The 22,383-nt window shown below is 48.3% G+C and overlaps 2 protein-coding genes across 3 annotated transcripts; both read left to right on the forward strand.

The window, feature by feature from the left end:
• The first annotated feature begins 458 nt into the window (after positions 1 to 458).
• On the forward strand, positions 459 to 5,466 carry LOC101077678 (transmembrane protein 135). Its single transcript, XM_003978645.3, has 15 exons — positions 459 to 652; positions 1,102 to 1,229; positions 1,576 to 1,668; positions 1,765 to 1,798; positions 1,908 to 1,973; positions 2,096 to 2,142; positions 2,218 to 2,259; positions 2,339 to 2,488; positions 2,561 to 2,630; positions 2,717 to 2,884; positions 2,961 to 3,024; positions 3,104 to 3,180; positions 3,248 to 3,346; positions 3,856 to 3,923; positions 4,061 to 5,466. The coding sequence occupies exons 1-15, from the start codon at positions 515 to 517 to the stop codon at positions 4,194 to 4,196; spliced, it is 1,380 nt and encodes a 459-aa protein (XP_003978694.1). The 5' UTR covers positions 459 to 514; the 3' UTR covers positions 4,197 to 5,466.
• Positions 5,467 to 5,581: 115 nt separating this feature from the next.
• On the forward strand, positions 5,582 to 16,287 carry LOC101077907 (E3 ubiquitin-protein ligase listerin-like). 2 transcript variants are annotated; one of them, XM_011620003.2, is made up of 32 exons: positions 5,582 to 6,124; positions 6,319 to 6,525; positions 6,666 to 6,764; positions 6,881 to 7,111; positions 7,187 to 7,239; positions 7,338 to 7,518; positions 7,610 to 7,783; positions 7,876 to 8,066; positions 8,158 to 8,299; positions 8,373 to 8,627; positions 8,753 to 9,064; positions 9,157 to 9,360; positions 9,444 to 9,485; positions 9,573 to 9,762; positions 9,846 to 10,085; positions 10,195 to 10,348; positions 10,421 to 10,571; positions 10,709 to 10,919; positions 10,998 to 11,154; positions 11,282 to 11,395; positions 11,485 to 11,612; positions 11,689 to 11,824; positions 11,970 to 12,114; positions 12,234 to 12,447; positions 12,533 to 12,770; positions 12,846 to 12,914; positions 13,026 to 13,212; positions 13,329 to 13,494; positions 13,568 to 13,791; positions 14,128 to 14,322; positions 14,464 to 14,631; positions 14,747 to 16,287. In XM_011620003.2, exons 1-32 carry the CDS (start codon positions 6,083 to 6,085, stop codon positions 14,807 to 14,809), a joined length of 5,283 nt encoding a protein of 1,760 aa, XP_011618305.2. In that variant the 5' UTR covers positions 5,582 to 6,082; the 3' UTR covers positions 14,810 to 16,287. The 2 variants fall into 2 exon arrangements, with proteins under 2 accessions (XP_011618305.2, XP_011618307.2); XM_011620005.2 differs by having other exon boundaries at positions 13,571 to 13,791.
• Positions 16,288 to 22,383: the final 6,096 nt, after the last annotated feature.

Consider the following 22,383-nt stretch of genomic DNA (forward strand, 5'->3'; position numbering starts at 1 on the left):
CCTTTTCAAGGCTGAAATTTGAGGGTAAAATAATATTTTTAACTCGGAAATAAGTCACTTAATTAGGTTATTGGCATATTGAGGATGAGAAAACAAGAGTTACACCTTTTAATAACTGAAACTGATTGTTTCTCGGTTTGCTACAGTTGGCTACATGTTTCTACATATATTTATTTAGTGTTATTAATAAAGAATAAGGCATCACGGAAAGGAATGAATGACTGATGACTTTATTAATAACTGTTTCACTATTCAAAATGTCTCCGGTAGAATTTGTTTTTAAAGAAAAGGTTGATTAACAACGATAATAGAGTCATAAAAAAATCTATTAATCATTATACCATCTTTGTGTGGAGGGAGGGGCGGGGCTTGTCACGTACGTTTCTTGCAGACCGTGCACGTGCACGTCCGCGGTGCGCGGTGACGTCTGCTGCGTCGGGGGACGCGCACGTCGGCGCGGCGCTGCGTTCCTGCTTCGGGTTGTCAGTCAGAGTACAGTCCATGGTGTTCAGACATGGCTGTGCTCAGTAAAATACCCCACAACTGCTACGAGATCGGCCACACCTGGAACCCGTCGTGTTTGCAGTCCGCTCTGGACGTTTCCAGAAGTGCTCTGGAGGTTTCTTTCAAAATATACGTCCCTCTTTATCTGGTACGTCAACTCACATCATGTACCTCCACACACAGAGGCTAAAGTTAGCTAAGTTAGCCTACCGAGTTCTGAGAATCCTTGTAAACATTAGCCATCTTCCACCGAAGGGCTAAGGTCGAGTTGACGGACGTGTGTAAGCTCTGCTGAAAGGCCTAAACCTCACATTCATCGCGTTACAAGCCACAAGTCGGCGCAAAAGCTACATTGATCACATTGGTTGGTTAGCAGCAAACTGTAAACATCGTCTGTTTACCTTTCTAAACAAACGCTTGACCACATATTCGTGATCCAGGAAACATAAAATGCGTAAATTGTTACAAGCTTGCACCTTTTTGATAACGTCAGAACACACGTCCAGATCTTCCATTGCACATTGATTGATTGATTGATTGATTGATTGCGCTATTGGAGTGTGAACAGTTGCATCTGTCATTGTCACTGAACTGCAGATTGCAGCAGTGCTGAGGAGAAGGAAGAAGGATTATTATTTAAAAAGACTCATCCCTGAGATTCTCTGGTCCACCACCTTCCTCACCGCCAATGGGGGTCTCTACATTGTTTTCTTCTGCATCCTCAGGTTAGTCGGTCCAATAGATGGAATCATGTGGAGTTTGGATCAGCTGACGTGTCCGACTGCTTCGATGCAGCAACTTGATATTTGTTGAAACAGATGTTGTTGTTTTTTTGCTAATAGTGCCCATTTTAATTGGAGCCTGCCTTTATAATCTGAATATTCCACCAAGCAGAAGCTTCTTTAACACTGCTCATTCTCTACATCCACCTCGGCCTTTCAGATCTTATGGATATGTAGGTTAACAGGAAGGAAAACCTTCCAGCCTTCCTGTCAGCCCTGATGGGGCCTGTGAATCCATCTGCCCTTCAGTAACAGAAAAACCCTGATGCCACTGTATCTCTGACTCCAGGAAACTGTTGGGGGGCTTCTACTCCTGGTCTCTTGGGTTCGGCTCGGCGCTGCCTGCTTCCTATCTCGCCATCCTCGTGGAGCGCAAGAGCAGGTGAGTTTCCTGCGGTGGCTCGGACGTTGTCCTCATAAATATTGACTGTTTTGTTGGGAGCTCGTATAATCCTCACTTATACTCCCCCTGATTCAGGAGAGGACTGTTGACGATATACATGGCCAACCTTGTAAGAGCATTTCCAGTCTCTTGTTTGTTTTAGCAAATACAGTTAAAGCTGTATTGTTTTTATCACAGGCCTAAAATTTAAGCTGCTCCGTGTCCGTTTGTCTCGTCAGGCCACTGAAACTTTGTTCCGGATGGCAGCGACCCGCGGCTTCGTCAGACCCGTGAGACACGGAGAGGTCAGTAGATGCACGAGATCTAGTGGATCTAAACGTGCCCCATGATCTGCTGGACTGATGATAGAAGACTGCTGGAACTGTCTTAACGTGCTTCCCTGGAATAATGTCCCCCCCCCCCCCAGGTGCTTCTGTTCTGCATAACTGCTTCACTCTACATGTTCTTCTTCAGGTCAGAACTCTCTGAAATCTCAGCAATGTCCGTTTCCACGTATGACAAAGGTGAACGTTGTGTTCTGTCCCGCAGGAGTCGAGACGGCCTCAAAGGCTTCGCCTTTTCCGCGTTGAAGTGAGTCGGCCGCGTCCCGGGCGCTGACTTTGACCCCTTTGCTTGAGTGTTCTAACAGTGGCGCTCGTGTCCGTCTCAGGTTCATCATCGGGAAAGAGGAGCTTCCCACTCACGCCGTCGTGGCCGAGCACGGCAGCTCGAGGACGCCGGACAGGACGGCGCTCGCCGTGGAGGGCGGGGCCGGGAGGAAGACGCTGCGGGCGTACACCAAAGAACTGCTGGAGTCCATGTGAGGGCTGCTCACGCAACCACCGTTCCCTCCGTCTCCAAAGCTCTGACTTCTTCTCCTGATCATTTGTAGATGCACAAAGGGTCCCAGACACAGGTGCTGCAGACATCACCATGACAACTGCATCTCCTACTGCATTAAAGTGAGTCACCTCCGTCCAGCGGGCTGCGTTTGCTTTAGATCTCGTCCTGATAAAGGAGCGTTTGGTGAATGTTCTGTCTCCTCCAGGGTTTTGTCAGGATGTTTAGTGTGGGCTACCTGATTCAGTGCTGTCTTAAGGTGCCTTCAGCCTTCAGACAGATGTTCTCCAAACCCTCACGGATCCCCTCGCTCTTCTACAACAAAGAGAACTTCCAGTTAGGGGCCTTTCTGGGATCCTTCGTCAGCATATACAAGGTTGATCTCCCCTTGCTTCCGGTCTCCATGGTTACTAGTGTGGTTTCTTGTATTTACCTGGTTCTCCTTGGCTCAGGTGACCAGCTGCCTGTTGCGCTGGATGCGGAACATTGATGATGAGCTCCACGCATTAATCGCAGGTGTGGCCCGATTCTTCACGCTAAGTAGAATTTTTGCCACGTGACAGTTGTGTCCGTCCGATCCTCTGTCCCTTCCCAGGCTTCCTGGCCGGAACGTCCATGTTCTTCTACAGAAGCACCACCATATCCATGTACCTTTTTACAAAGCTGATGGAGGTAAAACTTGTGTCGCGAGAAACGAGAAGTCGGAAGCAATAGTGACGATTCTGCTCTCTCGTTTTAGACCATGTACTTCAAAGGCATCGAAGCAGGACGCTTCCCCTACTTCCCCCACGCTGACACCGTTCTCTACGCCGTCTCCACTGCGATTTGTTTCCAAGCTGTAAGTTTCACATGCACACCAAACCCCCCCCCCAGGAGGAAGAACCCATGAGCAGTGCACCCACACGTACACGTTCCACTTTTATTTTAAATATCTCTATTTGAAGAATTCCAGACCCTTTGTTTTCTGACTCTACGGCCCCTTATGGCCTATTAATAGATACTTTAATAGAAATAACCTTTAATTCACGACATAATTAGCGATTAAAGCCAAAAACGCTCGCTCTTATTCTGGAATTAATCAATATTTTCATCAGCTTTGTCCCTCCGATGAGACGAGGGTTCATATGTCCTTTAGGTTGTGTATCGATTTGCTCTTGAATATAAGGAGCAGATATTTAAACAACTGCGTGAAGCTCCTGTGGCTCTTCTCCACCATTACCCGCGAGCTTCAAGGCTTCGTTCCACGACTGGGTCAGAAAATGTGGGTCTGGAATTCTCCTTTTGAGCTTGTGTAAATATTCCCAACACAAATATTTGTTTTAGTGAAGATAAATCTACGTTAAACAGGCTGTGATGGAAGTGCAGAACCTCAGGCCCGCATACTGGAAGTTCCTGCTGCGCCTGACACAGGGCAGGTACGACTGGGTCCCCCACACACGCAGCAAATCCCAGATGGTTATCAGACGTTGTAAATACCAGCTGGTCATTTGGTGAGTTCTGGATCGGCAGCAGAGGACGTGAGATGACTTCCTGTTTCCTGTTCCTCTTGCAGGTTTGCTCTGATGAACAGGCAGGTCCTGGATGTGTTTGGGACTCAGGCCTCCAGAGATTTCAAAGGCTTTGTGCCCAAACTAGACCCCCATTTCACCAGCGTGCTGCTGCCAGGAGCTGACATCACGCTGGGATGATGCTCAGCCATTTAGGGTTGCCTCACCAGAAACTGGACATTTGATCTCTTTGGTTGGAGGAAGTTGCAACAGCTCGGAGCTTTTTACAGGATAACGGATGTTGAGTTTCAGGTGTAACGCTGCACAAGAACACTGACTGGTGAATAGAAATGAGTTAAAAGTGGTTCGTGGAACAATGACAAGCATCCTTTTTTTGGTGCAACAATATTCCTCTTATTCACTGATTGTATGTATTTTAGTTCACCAGTCCTACATTGGTTGTTCTCACTGAGCTCAGTTTGAATTTCCTAAAAAAAAATAGGTAAAAACTTACTAATCATCATCGTCACACTAGTACCGGTACATGATTATGAATAACCAATCCCACCCTCAGCATTTCTAACTGTACGTTTCTAACACCAGTGAGGATCCATGATGATAAACTATAATGATGCACACTAAAGGTTTTTAAACTTAAACTAACCTGTCTAATAATGCATCCAGCTGCCGTGACACCAGCCCCCCATCTTTAAAATGAATTCAATTATCAGATACGTTGCATCTACTGACGCTGGTTGCCATGGCAGCGGCAGGCTAGAATATAGCATCTTGGTTTTAGTATCGATTTTATGTGAGAAAGGACCACAACTTATATATTTTGAGCAGAAGGAAGCCAGTTGATATTCTATGAAGGTATGAACAGAAGTCTGCTTGGAAAGAGATAAGAACTTAATTTATAAGTCATAAACCAACACCATTAGCAAACTTTAGTTTTTTAATTTAATTAATTAGTTAATTATTAGTTAATTTAACCAAGATTAAACAACATTTACGGAATCTGACCTTGGCGGCACTCAATTATGCAGTTAATGTTTCACTTATCTTGATTCCTATGCTAATTTTTGAGAGATTTGTTGGCATCTTTAGGCGTATCAGTACAGTATTATACTATGATAATCTAGTGAGACAAAATAATTTTATCATATTTGCTGCTGCTGCATCCTACTGCTCTGTTTATCTTCTACCTCTGGTTTGCAGTAAAACATTTCTCTCTACATGAAGAGCTGTGATAAAGGTTAGCTTGGGAAAAATGGTCTCATAAAATAAAGTTAAGAATTGTAAATGGTCACAACCCTTTGAAGAAGGCCACTGAGTTATCCTTTTCACTCTGTGGTTGCCTATGACAAAGACTTTGCAAAAAACCCACATTGATCATCGAGTTGTTTACTAAGAACTTTGGTGTTTGTCTGACCATCACAAGGAGCTTGTACCTGAATAAAATGAGTTCGATCGGATTCTTTTTAAGTTTTATTTTGGAGAAAATGCCTGCTGAAAGGAACCCTACAATTTCTGTGATTGAATTTCTTGATTGTAAGTATTTCTGCGATGGCGAATGTACTGTTACTTATGCAGAATATCAGTAGGGTATTTCATTTTTTGCTGAATTATTTTAAAGGCAAGCGGCTGAGTGAGCACAAGCCTGCTGTGACTCACATCGGACAGTAGGTGGCAGCATTAGACCGAAAATCAGCCACTTGGAGCGTCTGTTGAAATTTACCCATCGATGTGTCGCCTTGGACGTTAATATTTAAACTTGAGTACAGTCACGTAGGACAGGTCACTACGTTATAATAAGAGCCAACTACATAACAAAAACAGCATTCAGTGTATTTGTTTTTGACTTGTTTCCTGCAACTTTTAGGCTGTCAAAGCCTTTGGATAGATGTCTTATTCCTGGTTTATGTTATGGTTTCGCACTCCGCACCAGCAGGGGGCGATAGCCACGAAAACCTTGGCTATCAGCGCCCGGACATATAAACGAAGATCGTAAAACGTCATATGTAATGGCAGGTTGTTACCAGCCTGTGGCTACTACAGTGTGATACTTTTATAATTGACACGTAATCATGGGTGGTAAAAATAAACAGCGGACTAAAGGAAATATTCGGGTTCGTACAAGTGTTTTGAAATGTAACTTTATATTTGGGTCAGTTGGTAGTAAACGTCTCGCTAACGTGAGCAAGTAGCTAACGTTGTGACTGGGGAAACACGTCTTGTGACTAGTATCCTGACCAGGGTAAAGATATCTTTACCTGTTGTGAGTTTTCACGCCATGTTAACATTCTGGTTTTGTGTCTACCAGCCTTCCAGTAGCAGCCGCGCTGCTGAGGCGCTCAGCCGTGAAAGCGGGGTCATCCCCGGGTTTGTAGGCTTCGACACAAGCGCGAACCTGGACCTCAGTTATGTCCCCGCTGTCCACGGCGTGGACGAGATCGACAACCTCGTAGATGCCGAATTTCGACTGGTGCTCAGAAAGATGTCCAAGAGGGACGTCACCACCAGACTAAAGGTGAACTTTAGAGTGATTCACGTTATGATAACATACTCCCAACCTTCACCTAAAGCCATCTACACCTTCTTCCATAGGGAAGGTTGTGTTGGTTGTGCTACAGTCTCACTGATTGTTTCATTGTTGCATGTATTTTTTAGGCTGTGCAGGATTTTGCATCCATGTGCCAGGAGCGGGATTCAGACGTGGTCAAAGGGGTCCTACCATACTGGTCCAAAATCTACTGTAAAATATCAGTGGTGAGACGTTTCTTCTGCACGGTCATGACACACACACACACACACACACACGGGACATTATTTTGTTTGGCTACATGAGGTGCAACTACACAGTAATCTTGGTGTTGCTCAAGCAGGATCACGATCGGCGTATCAGGGAGGCGACCCAACAAGCTTTTGAACAACTGGTTGCGAAGGTGGGCCGCTGCCTCGCCCCGTTTCTGAAGAGCCTGATGGGACATTGGATTCTGTCTCAGTGTGACCCTTACATGCCGTCTGCTTCAGCTGCATGTAAGGCCTTCCAGGCTGCTTTCTCCCCTCCCAAACAGCCAGAAGCTCTCAACTTTTGCAAGGATGAGATCCTTAATGTGGGTAGTAATGGCAGCGGTTAGTGTGGAAAACATGGTTTTGTCTTTACTGTGAGCTGTTGTTTTATGTTGCAGGTCATTCAAGATATCTTGTTAAAGGAGACTGCTGACACCCTCAGTGATCCCCAGTAAGTTAAATACTGTTTCACAGTATTTTCACTGTCTCTCCTTAGATAAAACGATGTTAACTTCTGTCAGCGAGTCACAGGTTCTTTCCTTTCTATAGGAACGTGACAGCTGAGGAGAGGGAAGCCAAATATGTGCGCATGCTGACCTGTTCCCTCCTGGGGGTGAAGAGGCTGCTGTCACTGCTACAGCCGACTGACACGCCGGCCCTGGAGCAAAAACTCTCGGATCTGGTGAATCCTGGGAAGTTTTGGAAGTACAGCAAACACAAAACAGCACAGGCAGGTTGCTGGGGAAAAAAGCCAAATGCGTGCGGTGAAACCAAAGAGAGGAGAAGCACCGTGCACTAATGTGTTACGTGCTGTTTAACAGGTGCGAGGGGCTTTTTTCCAACTCGTGTGTGCTCTGTGTGAATTTACTCCCGCGCTGGTCGTGGCTCAGGCGGCTCTCGTCTGCCCCGCTGTCCTCCTTAACATCGATGACACAGACCCCGCAGTCCTGCCCTCTGTGTGGGAAGCTGTCCTGCACGTTGTGTCCACGGTCCCCGTAAGCATGTGTATACAGTAAATACACCAAATGAGTAAGTGCCATGTTGTGAACATCAGTAAGTAATCTCATCTCTTTTTTCTCTACTTCAGGATTGCTGGAAACACGTGAATGCTAAGAAGGGCTTTTTACCAAAACTCTGGGCACTCCTTAAAGAGGGAGGCAAAGGCATGGCTAAAGCCCTCCACCCTAATTTAATGCCGCTCCTGAGCAAACTGCCCCAAGAGGTCACCCATCCCAGCATGGACTTCTACAGCACCTTCTTCACTTCATTCATCCAGGGGTGATTCGCCTGCTTAACGCCTCACCATGATGCCCTTTTTGCCGGGCAGGAATTGCCCCATTAGATTCTAAAACCTTTGTGTTTTTTTCAGTTTGTCAAGTGAGCGAGCAGCCTCCAGCCCATCGGAGAGCGCCGTCATCGTGACGTCCGTGGTGGAGTGCTTGAGGTACTGCATTGTGCTGCACACCGATGAAGATCAGAAGAACTTGAGGAGCATGCTGATATCGGAAAAGGTGTGTTCATTTTTCCTGGGTAGGCTCACTCCTGTTGTTCCCGTCCTTCTAAAGCGTCTTATTTTCTTTGTAGCTTCTCCCTCTGCTCGAGGAGGCTCTGGGCAGTCCCTCCTTACGGAACGGTCCTCTTTTCCTCGTGGTCACGGAAATGCTTTGGTCTTGGGAGAAAAAGGCAGGCTTGCACGGTGATGAGGCCAACAGCAACAGGGACGTCTTTCAGGCGCTTCTGACAGACTTCTGGAAGGAGGTTGGAATCTTGTTTGTGCGTTACGTCAACACCCAGGAAGCAGATCCGCAAATTTTGGAGGGCATCGCCACCTTGCTGCAGGTGAGGCCTCCTGGGCTACTGGGGCGGTCACCACTTTCACCTCACGGATCATTTAGAGTCTTGAGTCACCTGTTTCAAAGGGACAGAACATTCTGGAGTCCATAAATTTTACCTTTCATCTCCAGGTAATGTGCCACCCTGAGGGAGGAAATAAAAGGCATCCGCAGAAGAAGAAATCCGTCAGGATCTGTTTGGAAAAGGAAGAAGATGTTGAGAAAGCTGCAGTTAAGGAGGGCGCTGTTGAGAAAGCTGCACAGACGGTGTCGGAGGCTGTGAGAGAGCCAACATTTGGGCCCCTAAAGACTCCGCATTTGGAAGACTTGGTTTGTCAGCTGGTTCAGATGTGCCTGCTGCACGTGAATGACGACAAGTCGGAGACACATCTGGTTTTCCTGTCCCTGCTCTTGCGCTCTTTCCACACACCCAGAGTGTTTGAGGTGAGACTGTTGAAGATCTCTGCGCATCAGTCCGTCACGCCACCGTCAAACACGTGGCCAGGTTTTAACCTCTGAATTTCTGCTGTTGGCAGACGCTGGTGGATGATAAATTAACCGACGGCGAGCGGCAGCCAGCGGTGAAGAACCCAGCCACGCAGTTCCTGCTGGAGCAGGTGGTGCTGTGGCTGAGCGAGAAGGGGCGGACTGACACCGAGCACCTGGTGGAAATTATCTTCAGCTCGCTGTCCTGCTGCAGCCGCCAGGAGACCACTCGCATCCTCAACCACATCTCCATGGTAACCGCGGTCGATGAAATGGTGAAATGAGCCAGCTCCACGTTTGTTTTTCTGCTCTTCCACTCATATTCTGTGTTTCCTAGATGGAATTACCGTGGGGAATTATTCTGCAAATCATACAGAGGGTGATGATTATGTTTTTACTCATGTTTGTCAAGTATTTTACTAGATTTTGAAGATGTTTTCACTAATTCTGACCGGCACCCTGACAGGCATGTGCAGATCCCACGACTGTTAAAAGCTGTGGTGATTGGCTGAAGGGCTCCGTTCTGGGCGAGCAGCTCCTGGGACTTATTGAGGAGCTGTGCAGGATCGACGGCAGCCCCCCCATTTCCACGTATTCGGCAGGCGATCATCGCTGGGCACTGATCAGTCTGGTTCTCTCTCAGAACCACAACCACGGTGAATAAAATTTCCCTTTTCTACGTTGTTCAGTGTCGTCAAATCCAGATTTATTGATTCTATCTCTGTTTCTGTTGGAGCAGAGTCTCTGATTGGGGAGGTGTACCTGGAGAAGATGTTGGAGAAGCTCCACATTACTCTGTCCAAGACAAAGAGTTTATCAGATGAAGGCAACTTGCGGCCATTAATCTCCTTCATCTGCGATGTGACCTTCACGTTCTTCTCCACTGTAGAGGACTGCTTTTCATTACTCTCTGCTCAGGATCTGTTGTTTACTGTGTTCCAATTAACTGCCCAAGATCAAACACGCATTCTTCTGACTGGTAGGTGCTGCAAATATCCATACTTGAATATCTAATCCTATATGTGTAATAAATACACATGCTGCTTGTCACCTCAGCTAGATGAACAATGCTGTTTCTGCTTTGATAGACTCCCTTTTACAAAAGCTGTGGGCAGTGTGTAAAGCCGGGGTCCAGTCGCTGGCTCAAGACCCTGAACACAAAGTCCAGGAGGGAAGTTTCTTGCACAGTGTCGCCGTTTGGGTGAAACACCAAATTCTGACCACCTCGCTGGACATCGAAAGGTACCAAAAATTCCACTGTAAAATCCGCTGTACGTCCAAGGTTCACCTCTGAGACTTTGGGTTGTGTTTCAGTTTCAGGGTTTTAGTGCTGGCTGTCCAGACCATAGTGGAGACGGTAGCTGCTTCCAGTGGTCCCGGCTCGCTGCTCCTCGCCCAGTTCCTGAGCGAGTTAATGCCCAGCCAGTCGCAGTGGAAGAAAATCAGACAGGACTTGCCTCTTCAGGTGAGAAGGTCAAGTTTTGAAATTCTCGTTGAGGAAATAAAGCAAATTCAATCTTTGTCTCTTTAAGGACATTTGCTCAGAAGCCGATAATACAGTCGTCCAAATGAAACCTTCTCTTGTGTCGATGTGCTCTTTAGTGGATGAAATCCCCGTTATTGTCCAACCGCTACAGAGGAGTTTGCCTTCAGTCCCCTGTGGACACCTGGACATCGAGATTGTCAGCGAGGCTACCTGCTCACCTGTGTGCCTCTGCCATGTTGGGTAAGGTGGCCCAGCTTTCTGCATCCAGCGTCCCTGAGCAAAAGGCAGCTGATTGTCCATCACGTCAGCAAAACCTCGTTATCACAGGTACACATGAGAGTCTTTTCTGACATAACAAGGGCTGATATTTTTAGATTTTCTTCTATATATTCTCTGGTTTGGCAGTTTCAGAGTTGCTGTATACACTGCAGTGGTGTAAGGAGGTAGGCTATAGCCCTGCTTTAGTGGCTTCATATCACAGCCTGCTCATGGACTGGAGGCTGCCGGGGGGTCTTCACAACCTGCTTCCATTGGAAGATGTGCTGGAGACACTTTACTTAAGGTGAAGGATACTATTTTATAGCAACTGATACATTGTTATTCCTGCCAGTTAGCTTCTAGTTATGAAAGCACTTCAGTTGTTTTCTACTCATTATTGTTACTATGTGTGTTGTATTATTTCCCTGTAGGTCAGTGGCAGAGGGAGACCTCTGGTCTCTGACTCTAGAAGACTACATACACGTCAACAAGTTGGCAGAGACTCGGGGCGGAAAGCTGAAGAAGCTTTACAGCAGCACAGACAGGTTCCCAAATTCTTGAGCAACCCAGTTTCACAGTATATTAAAAGTTAATCGTATCCCTCTCTTGTATGTTAAAAATCCTGTGTGCTCAGTTTGTTGTCAGGTTGGCAAAGCAGGCTGAACACAGTCCAGGTTCTCTGCCCCTTCATGACCCAAGACGAGAGAGAGACCCTCGTTGCTTTGGCTACAAGTGGAATCATCAACTGGCGCGAAACTGACTGTGAGGACGCAAACACACATGCTGACGCTACAATTCCCGTCTGTTATCCTGGACTACAGGCTCATTTGTGCCGCAGATGTGTACGAGTGTCTGGCGGTTCTGCTGTGCTGCCTCACGGCTGATACGCCGGTGCAGAACGAGGTGTTGCAGTCTGTCCTGGCCACCATGATGGAGTGGAGGAGCAGCAATGAGACCTGCTTCCTCTTTGACAGGTGGCAGGATGCTTTGGTCTCCCTTCCAGTCTTTAATTTGTACCGCAGCAGTTACATGTTCATTCCATGGGTTTGCCTTCTTTTAATTCGTCTATTGGCTGACGTTTCTTTGAACGTTTCTTGTGATTTTTATGTTTTTTTTCAGCGATCTGTCTGAAGCAACTCCTCGAGAGTTGAATTTGACAGTGGAAATGATGCGTCTCCTCTCTTGGCTGGTAACTCATCGCCCGACAGATCTCGAGAGCAGCCAGTGGGACTTCTTGCTCTGCTCCATGTTAGCGTGGTTAGAGGTAAAGAGTTCATTCTGCTCATTTTAAGCTCGTTTTGTCTGTGATGTTTCCATTAACGAGTTCTGTGAGGACAATCAGTGTCAGGATAAGGTAAGATTCTGTTTTAATCTTAATTTTAGGTCACTAAAGAGAATGTGAGAAGCCTCTGGAACCCATGGGTGCAGCTGTTTTTCTGTGCAAACGCTGCGCTGGTGACGAGTTTGAACCAGTTCTTCACGACGTCGTCACCTGATGTGCTGCAGAAGCTGCCCCCAGAACTGTCTGGGGAATGGACAGACTTCTTCACAGATGGAATTTACAATGTGATGTTGCCTCTCCCCATCAGCATCACAGGTACGATCCATTCCTGCTGGAGTTCCACCTGAAGGAATCGTGCATAGCGAGTGGCTTGATGTCTTCTGCCTTGTTGGTCTAACAGATGCCTTCTCTGAACCGGATGACCCAGTGTTCCCTTCGGCGGTCCTTCAGTCGCTTGGCCAGGCTCTGGCTTTTGTGCCTGTGCAGAAGCTAATGCGCAACAAGCTGCGGCCGCGCTTCGTAGCCGGCCAGAAAACAAATTTACCCGACGGTGTCCAGACGCTGATCAACACCTTTTGTCCACAGCTTCTGTTTAAAGCCAGACCTCTGCAGATCACCACCTTCCACCTGTTAGACAGGTAAAGGTTTAGTTCCTGTGGTCCTCGGCCTCCTACTTTAATTGAATTCTAATCACATTTCCAATATCATTTCAGAATGATGCCTGAGCTGCCTGCGTTTGACCAGGACCACAAGTTTGATGACGAAGAAGACGAACCTTGTCTGTAAGCCTCCAGGGTTAATCTAGGGATGATCAGTGGATTCCTGGTATAACCTGTCAATTACAATATGGCGATGTTTAAAATGTTCTGACGGTTGTGTAATTGTCTGCTCAGCTCTCCGCCGGCATCACTGATGACCATCCTCTCCACTTGTGAGGACCTCTGTGAAAACATCCTATCAGGAGTTCAAGTGGGAGAGTTTGCAGTGGTCCAGCCTCTCAGCATAGAGTACTCCTGCCTCTTAGGCTACCTACTAGCCTGGAAGCTGCTCCTCACTTTCTTTAAATCCTCACCCACCAATGTGAGACCCCTGATCACCAGATCTTTTTGCTTCTTTAGTTTGTTGTGATTATTGTCCAGGTCATCTCCTTTTATTGTTGTGCCTGAGTGCAACCTGTCCCCCCTATTTGTCTCCAGCTGCGCGCTCTTTATGCCCAGCACCTGAAAAGAAACACCTCCCTGAACAAGCTCCTGCTGATCCTTTTCAAACTGATGCCTGAGAACCCCGTCTACCCAGGCCAGGGGACAGAGATGAAGGAGAGCAAAACCTTCTTCACGGAGACCCTTTCTCTAGATGTTGAAAGTTAGTAAACCACCCACGAACACTTTAGTTCCTGTTATGGGACATTCCTTTCCTATATTGTGTCGTTTCCCAGCAGAAATCACAAACGTGAAGTGTGAGCTCCCCCACCTGGCGTGCAGCGTGTACTACAGTACGCTGCAGGACCTGCCTGCCATGGTGCGGCTGTGGTGGAACAGTCAGGAGAAGAGAGTCAGCACGGTTGTGGAGAAGTTCACCGTGAAATACATCAGCCCCGTCCTGTCGGCACAGGAAATCTCATCCGTGCACTCCAGCACTCAGATGTCCGACAGCATGACTGTGAGTTCTGTTATTACAGAAAGTCTGTGTTTCGATGCTACTTCCTGCCAGTCAGCCATCATCAGTCCACAATCAGTCCTTCAAAATGACACTTTTGTTTTACAAATGAATCCAGATGAAATACTAAAAGTTTTCTTTGGCCTAAGTACTCAGAGCTTTTCTCTGACACGTAAACTTCAGCTCTGGGGCTCTGCTGATTCTCCCGTCTACACACACACACACACACACACACAGGAAACAAGATTCTCTGCTCTGATGAACCAACATTGGAGTTCTTTTCACGGCTTATTTGTCCAGAATTGTAAAGCCAAAGCGCGCACCTGTGCTTCCCTGCAGGTCAAAGCTCGCTCAGCAGCGCGGGAAGTGATCGCTACCTACTCTGTGGATGATATCTTCATTGAGCTGGTGATTCAGCTTCCGCAGAATTATCCTCTGGGCTCCATCGCTGTAGATAGCGGGAGGCGCGTGGGCATCGCCTTACAGCAGTGGAGGAACTGGATGCTGCAGCTGAGCACCTACCTCACACATCAGGTGAGAAGACACTTCTAGAACTACAAATGCTGCCTAATGTACACAGATGTAGACGGAGATGGGGAGATGGAGGTGCATCTCCTGGCTGATACTGGAGTTCATGACGATCTGATGTGATGTTTTCAACATTAACGTGTTCAGAATGGCAGTATAATGGAGGGCCTGACTCTGTGGAAGAGCAACGTGGACAAGCGCTTCGAGGGGGTGGAGGACTGTATGATCTGCTTCTCTGTGATCCACGGCTCCAACTACTCCCTGCCCAAGAAGGCTTGTCGGACCTGCAAGAAGAGGTTCCACTCGGCGTGTTTGGTGAGCTGCTGATTTGTGTTCCGCAAACTGAAGTTCTCTGATTATGCGGCTTAGCAAATGTATGCAAACGAGGGTTGCCCTTTAACGCCGTTCTGTTCTCCTCGTCTTTCCTCAGTACAAATGGTTCACGTCCAGCAACAAGTCCACCTGCCCGCTGTGCAGAGAAACCTTCTTCTGAAGGCAGTCGGGCCTCTGATCACTGAGACATCTGTGGCTGCTCTCTGCGTTTGTTGTGGGACTGATATCTGCAGCTGCCGCAGCTGCTGTTCCTGCACGGACACACACACACACACACACACACACACACACAGCCCTCCACATCCTTTACGTCTGCCATCGTGTTCATTCCTTTTTCTACACTTGGCTTCTTTTATATGAGAACAACTAGCTGATATCTAAAGAGGATAATCGGGCTGCTGCAGTGTTCACTTAAATAAATACACGCGTTGCCTGGAGGGTAAACCCTCTGGGATGTACATTTCAAGTGGATCTGGTCCTGCTGTGCGACCGTTTTCAAGCACACGGGTCAGATTGTGACATTCAGGATGTGCCATCGCTTCACCTTTAGTCAAAGTCGAGCTTAATGAGCGCGTCCTTAAACCAGCTGTAATAACCAGAGCGTCCACTTACAGTTGCCTGATATTTCTGTACGTTACTGTACGTTAACCTGTGCTAGTTTCCAAGAAAGCCTGTAATTAGCCCCGGCCCGAGACTGCTGGAAGCAGCCTGCGACACTCATTTATCTTGGGTCTACCTCCTCCCCACGCTGAATAATTTATCTCTTTAATGGAGGCGTGCTCTCATCACAGTTGTTCCTATGGAATTAATTATGACAGATTAAGCATGATCAATGAATTAATCCCTATCATTTGCCCTCTGCGTGTGCGTAGGCACGTGTGTGTGTGCACAAATGTGTATTTGTAATTTATCGGCGTTTTCAGATTTTATCAATATACAAAGCCAGTATCCATCATCATCTCCCCTTGACCTTTTTAATAGCCATTGATCTGTTTGCCCGACATAAATATTTATGGTGAAATCCCCTCACAGGTTTACACACACACACACGCACACAGCCTCAAATCTATTTGCTCATCTGCTTGATTAAGCAGTGCTGCAGTGGTTCTGAACTCCAGTACAGCTGCCTCTTTTTTTCTTGTTTTAATGTCACCCTCGTGTTATTGTCATGCTCGCCGACAGGGGGCAGCAGAGGTCCAAGCAAGCGCTTCTGGAACGGAGGCGTGGGCGCTTTCAGCCCAACACAGCTTGTTCTTCTTTGTAATGTAAAGACGTGGATTTCTGTACAGAGAGTCTGATTTTTACCGTTCCGGTCCAGATTCCTGCTCAGCTGTCTTTCACGGATGCACTTTTGTCCAAGGAAAACAAAGAAAGAAAGAAAGAAGGCCCATTGGGGAGCCATCGTTGACCGGGCAGATTAATTGGATGAATAAATTCCTCACCTCGCTGGGATCAGACGGACAGCGTGAGTGGACGTGCACGCCTCAGTGCTCAGGACGCGTGTGCATGTTCAGGCCGGTTGAACGATCGCGCCACTGAAAATGGATCCCCGACGATAATGTGATCAGTTTTGAGTGCCTTTGAGCCGCTGAGCTGGATTTGCAAAATGCTTGAATCTGCATTAAATTCTGACGTGTGCGTCTTGTGCTTCCGTAATGAACCTCCTCGTGCAACAGCTCCTCGTGCACTCTCCATCACACCCTCAGCAGTACCAAGAGTTCAGACCTCTGCTGTCCCACCAAATGAGAGGACCGGGTCCATAGAGGGGAGGGGGAGGGATGTGGGGGGTCAGGTCGTAGTCGAGGCCTTCCCCTAAAAACAGGGATGAGCGTCCCATCCCAGTGGGGTCAGGGGTCAACCTTGCACTCACCCACGTGCCCCCGGATGCGGAGCACCCCAAGAGGAGCCGGCGGAGTGCAGACTGTCTTTTTAAAGTCCTGAATGACAAACGTTGCCCCCCCCCCCCCCCAATGGTGCTATGAGTCAGGGAGAAAAGAGACATTAGTATTTCTGAGCTGTCAGCGCCGCCGATAAATGAGCAAGAAACCATCAGATCCTTGTTTTTTGGACAATTAGGTAAAACCTAATTGTCAATTACTTTGATTTGTAATGCTAAAGATATTTAATGGGCTCATTTACTGGCACCACGGAGCAGGATGGAGCGGAGCGACTGGGCTTTAGAGGAAGTTAAAAGAACTTATTTGTCGAGCTGCTTTTGAGCAACGACAGTTTTGCACACGAGAAGTTCGGGAGGGAACTGGGGGGGGGGGGGTCCTGTGAAAGCGAACATCTCACTCTGCCGTTGGAACAAGGCTGGAGCTGCCAGGGAAGAGTGAAGCGGGCAGGAAGAGCCTCCCTCATGCGCTCGGCAGGCGGATGAGAGCAGATTATGACAAGTTTAAGCGCGAGGATGAGGAGAGAGATGAAGAGGAGGGGGGGGCACCGGGAGAAACTGGCTGCCCTCCCCAAAAGCTCTGTTGATGTGACCGTTGTCTGGGGCCAAATCTGGGGCCAACTCATCCCGCTGATAAATGCCTCTGGCTGCGCCGGCCGGGGACGTGCGTGAGCGCCGCTTTGTCTTCTTGTCTGTCGCAGAGAATTCATAACACTCGGCTTTTAGATAACTTCTATCCGCGCTCTCACTGTAAAGTCCCCCCAGGACGGAGGGCCGTTACCGGCTGATCTGCGACATAATTCATTCTCGAGGCGCGTTCGAGCGCCGGCTGTTTTATCTCCGTGACATTGCTGCCACGTGGAGGCCATCTTGGCGAGCGCGCCCGCGCGCTCCTGCTCGGGCGGGAGTACTGAGCTAATGGCTTATAAATAAAACTAATTAAGCTTATGAGAATGAGAAGATATTTCAACATCAATTACTCAGCCGCTGCACATCTAGGACGCGCTGGCGTTTCGGAGTTGGGGGGGGGGGGGGGGCAGGCGGAGATGCCTGAAAGGAGCTACGCCGATGGGCTAATGCTCACATTATGTCTACATTATCTCCCTCTATAATGGAGCCATATCGAGGTAGAAAAATAACAAGGTAATCAATTAAGTTAACCATGCAATTAACTTAATTAATTGCTTGTATGCCCAGGAGTTTTCTGGGGCTTGTGCTGTGGACCCCGACACGGCGCAGGCCAGCGATTAGACGGAGGCGTTCGCCGTGCCGCCCCAGTGAGGAGCCACCGAGATTCCAGGCTTGATCCGACTTTAGGCTCGGCCTGTGCGCAGGCTTTTCTAATCCTCCAGGCCTAAGAGTGACATTTGGGCTCTGAGGAGGCTTGTGTGTGTTTCGGGGTTTTTCTCTGCCATAAATCAACCTTAAAGTCGGTTTCGTAATCTCTGATAATCCCTGTTTACACGTCGGCAGGTACCGGAAACGGGACCCTTCACCGATTCAGCAGATTTTGTGATGCATAAATTGGAGCCACAACTTTATCGGACAATAACGGAGCGCATTTCAACGGCTAATTCCATAATTTTTCACCCAACGGGGCTTGTTTACACGTCTGTGTAATCACGCCGACAGCGACCGCGCTGTAAGGAATCATTCATGCAAACTGGACGCTGTGGTTTTAATTACAGGAATCAATCACTTTAAATCTAAATTATGGATTAATTCTGCACTTTATTAATTAACAAAAAGGGAAAAATGCAACAAAAACGCAGCTGATGTTCTGGAAAGTCCACGAATCGGATCCACGGACAGATGCTCTTATTCTGGGATTCCCTTCTGTGCCTGCACCACAACACGCACAGAAAACCAGAGGAGACACCCTGTTAGCACGGTGTTAGCATGCAAAGCTAACAACCGCTGTCCTGCTGCGACAAGGCCGCGCTGCGACCCTTCAGAAGAGCGCCTGATGAAGCTGGCGAGGGCGACGGCAGGTTCATGTGGATGTCACCATCGCTCCTTTGAGGCGATTCCGTTCCTCGAGGAGCGCGGAAGCGCTTTAATTTGCTCGGAACAGAGAAGAGCATCACGCAGTGATGAAAATTACAGTTGAATTAACCTGGGACTCGTCTTCACTTCTCTCACAATTAAGGGCTTTTTATATCCGGAAGGTTTGCGGCAGAAGATCATTAGTCATTCCTTCCCCGACACCTTCCTCCTTCTTATGCGGCCTGCACCTGAGTCCTGCAGGTGAGGGGGGGGGGCTCATTTTAATTGAGTCCCCCATGTGTAAGCTTGGGAAGTTCACCCATCGCTCAAACGCACGCGGTCCCTATTTTTAAACGCGCACCTACACGGCAGGAGACCTGCTCTTTAATAGGCTCCCCTGGGTTATGATGCTATTGTTGATTTACTTGCAGGAGACGCAAAGACCTACATAGTCAAATTCACACGTGCGCGCCCACGCACCGCATCTATGCGGGAGCCCCGCGTGCAGCTCTTCCATCACACGCGCCGGCCTTACACGCAACCCACCCAGATGCAAATGCTAAGCCATCCGTTCCCATCGGTGCTTCGCCGTCTGAGTCTAATGCGCCATAAATCAGGAGCGCCAGTGTCGTCGCGGACCTTCAGAGGGAGCAGGTCTGGGTGGTGCGCGTGCTCATCGAGGCTGCGCACGCCTCAACTTTTATGCTTTCATGCAAACCGTCCCCGACGCCACACGCTCCAGAGACCTGTCCAGTCAGCGAGGCAATAAAAAACACGGTTGCTGTTAGCGTCGTCTTTCCCCCATTTGATGTATGGCGAGGGAAGTTTTTATGGAAGCCAAACGCTCTCGTGCTGGTGGAAGTTGAACCAGGACTCCCGAGACCCGGCGATTCCTCGACTGGGCCATTCGAATATGAGAACTCGTGCAGAGAAAATAGTTCCAAAGTCTGAGGTAACAGTGTGGCCGTTGAGATGAGCATAACAATGGCTGTACTGGGATAATTGGGATAATAACTAACCTGATCCGACATGAGCTGGTTTGCGTGTTTCATCCCAATTATCGTATTTCTTTCAGTTTCTTTTCAATTTCTCGGTTTTTCAGTTCCCTTGTGACTGTTTCACTCCCATTTTGAAAATTATTTTCTCTTTTACAGATGCAAAAGGACTAAATTAATCAGGTTACCAGGTGCACCAGTGAAGACGCCCCAGTGTCGGCGGGAAATCTGATTTCTTCTCATTTTTTAATTAAGGGGCAGAAAGACATCCATTAAATTTAAATTCCCATCGGAACGTCCCTCTTTACCGTAGAACTCGAGGAAAACTAGATGTTACGTATGATCCCACACTGGTGGTGGATGATATAAGGCGGGGCAGACGGGGGCCTGGGGTGGGGGGAGGGGTTGTACAGGTGAGACTGGGGGCAAGGACCCAGAGTGGGAGGAAGGAGAGACAAAGACCTCACCTCCTCGGGATGTGCTTACAAAAGCTGTCTGGTCTCCATGGCAACAGACAAAGGATATATAGAGGATGTTAAACATCCTTCAGGTGCATCGAGGTTCTGCATATTTGGCTGTTTTGTCTCGTCGGGTGTTTGCTGGATCCCAGAAGGAAGGTAAACCTACGTGAGTGTGTCATGAAGGGCGCCTCTCGACAAACCTTAATGGGACGTCTTTAAGAAATAGAAAAGGGACGGGGGTGTTCGGAGTCATCAGATCAGGTGGAGGTGGCTTTGCTGCCACGGAGATAAAGAGGTGGAGGTGTGATGGGGGGGGGGGCTGATGCACATCAGTGTTTCCTGACATCTGTGTAAATATTAGGCGCTGCAGCCTCGGGGGCAGATCAGGCGGTTCTGATGCCCCTCCAGGTGCAGCCATCCAGTAAACCCTGGCAGACGTCGTTTAAAGCCCCCCCACAAGAGTTTTAACACCTTTAAACACTTGAACCTCATGTAATTTTCACGCTCTTATCTTAAAACAACCTCCTCAAATCCAGAGCCATTATCCACCATAATCTCTGGATTATTATCACTTGGAAATTTCACCATTATTGGGGCTAAATGATACTTAAACGAAGGCATTACCTCTCTAATTAAACCCAGTGGTACATTTAAAGGGCATTAAGGAACCAGAGCCAGTTTTTGGGGGGCCGCCCGTCCCTGCAGCTCTCAGAATCTAGTCCAAAAATGTTGGGCTGACAGAAACCCCCCAAAAATGGTGGCAGATATTGACGGACGGCTGTCTGGGGTCAATAACAATCCTAAACACATACGAGAGCGGCTCCTCTTGTCGGCTCTTTATAGGCAAAGCCGTAATTCGAGACACCGGATCGATGGCTTCGGCTTTCCCGTTCAGCGGGTGGATAAAAAAAACAGCAAATGAGATCTTTTATAAAACGATATCGATCCAGAATCATCATCTCAGATTCAGTTTGATATTGAAAAGATGAGAAAAAAAACAAAAACCTCTCAGACTTTCAGATTCCTCAAGAGCGCACGAAGGTTTTACTGAAAAAGCAGCGACATTTCGGGAAGGGGGGGCTGTGGGGTTGAACTTTGACCTTTGAAGATGCACCTCTTTGGGTTAACGCCCCCCCCCCCGGCTGCTGGGTTTCTGTCACGCGCCTGGAGACGCTGTTGACTCTGGCAGCCGCTCTATAAATAAGGGAAATTGAATGACACGTAAAATGAGAGTGTTTATTTTCACTCCCGCAGAAGCCGGTGGATTTATTATGCCCTTGACAGCCCCCCCACCGCTGCTCCCTTTTCGTTCCCCTTCATGCTCTTCACATTCCTGCAGCACCCCCAGCAGCCACCGCCAGGTTTGTTTGAGAATTAGAGCAGCGCGCCAGCATTCAATAATGTGACCCAGCAGGACTCGCTCAAATGAAGACGCATCTCCGACTGGGTCCAACATCTGCTTGATATGAGCAGAAGCTCTTCCAGGTCACGGACCCGGGGGGGGGGGGGGGGGGGGGGGTCCTCTCCCCTGGCGCCGAGAGGACGTTAAAGACGGATTAATTAAGGTCTTTGCTCCACAACATCCAAAACCTCATTTTCACACGGGGGGATTTTAATATCCTCTCCACAGTTTAGTGTTGACAGGTGATCTCAGCTCCGACTCGGCTTCTCAGCCCCCCCCCCCCCCCCCCAGAGTTTCTTTTAATCTCCTCCATTATGTCCCTTATCTCCGGAGCCCATTACCAAGCTGTTACCAAGATTCTGCCACTCTTCATGACGCCGTCCCACTCTGCCTCTAGTTTTCTGCTGATGACATCTTGATTTCTATCATTAAACACACAAGGTGTGATCCCCCCCCCCCCCCTCCCCAGCGTGACGTGTCTGTGTTTAGATCGCCCCTGAATGCACCCCCTGATACGAGCTCCAGCCTGCCGACTGACTGGAAGCAGCCAAGAGATTCCCCTCTTGAGGACGTCTCAGCTCGGCCGTTCATCACGTCATATCAGGGAAACGTCCCGGAAGTTTGCCGGAGCTAAATGTGCTGCATCCATCACGTTACTGAAGGGATTCGTGTGTGAGCGCTGTCGAAAATGTTCTTCCCTCTCCTGACGTGATCTATATGCAAAGCCAAGTTCTCCCCGGGGTTGATTAGTTTGTGAGGTCCATGAGAAAGAGCTCGGGGGGGGGGGGGCTGAAGGAGGAGGGAGGGGCTGATGGAATCAGAGATCGGACAGAGGCGGCGAGGAGGGGCGAGAAAGACAGATGGAGGCGTGAGGCGCAGATTGGGTTGCCTGCGGATAAGATCGTTGTGTGTTTTAGATTCCCGCCGAGGCTAAATTGGACTCGTGGGCTGAGAGGGAATCGGTCCTGAGTGACAGGCTGAGCTTATCAATGACTG

Source organism: Takifugu rubripes, chromosome 15 (assembly GCF_901000725.2).
Source record: "Takifugu rubripes chromosome 15, fTakRub1.2, whole genome shotgun sequence".
In the NCBI taxonomy this organism is placed as follows: domain Eukaryota; kingdom Metazoa; phylum Chordata; class Actinopteri; order Tetraodontiformes; family Tetraodontidae; genus Takifugu; species Takifugu rubripes.

Coding starts and splice junctions, on each gene's coding strand:
- LOC101077907 (XM_011620003.2), top strand. CDS start 6,083: ATGGGTGGTAAAAATAAACAGCGGACTAAAGGAAATATTCGG. Junction 11,825..11,969: donor ACCTGCTTCCTCTTTGACAG/GTGGCAGGATGC, acceptor GTTTTTTTTCAG/CGATCTGTCTGAAGCAACTC. Junction 13,213..13,328: donor TTAAATCCTCACCCACCAAT/GTGAGACCCCTG, acceptor ATTTGTCTCCAG/CTGCGCGCTCTTTATGCCCA.
- LOC101077678 (XM_003978645.3), top strand. CDS start 515: ATGGCTGTGCTCAGTAAAATACCCCACAACTGCTACGAGATCGGCCAC. Junction 1,230..1,575: donor GTTTTCTTCTGCATCCTCAG/GTTAGTCGGTCC, acceptor CTCTGACTCCAG/GAAACTGTTGGGGGGCTTCT. Junction 1,974..2,095: donor GACCCGTGAGACACGGAGAG/GTCAGTAGATGC, acceptor CCCCCCCCCCAG/GTGCTTCTGTTCTGCATAAC.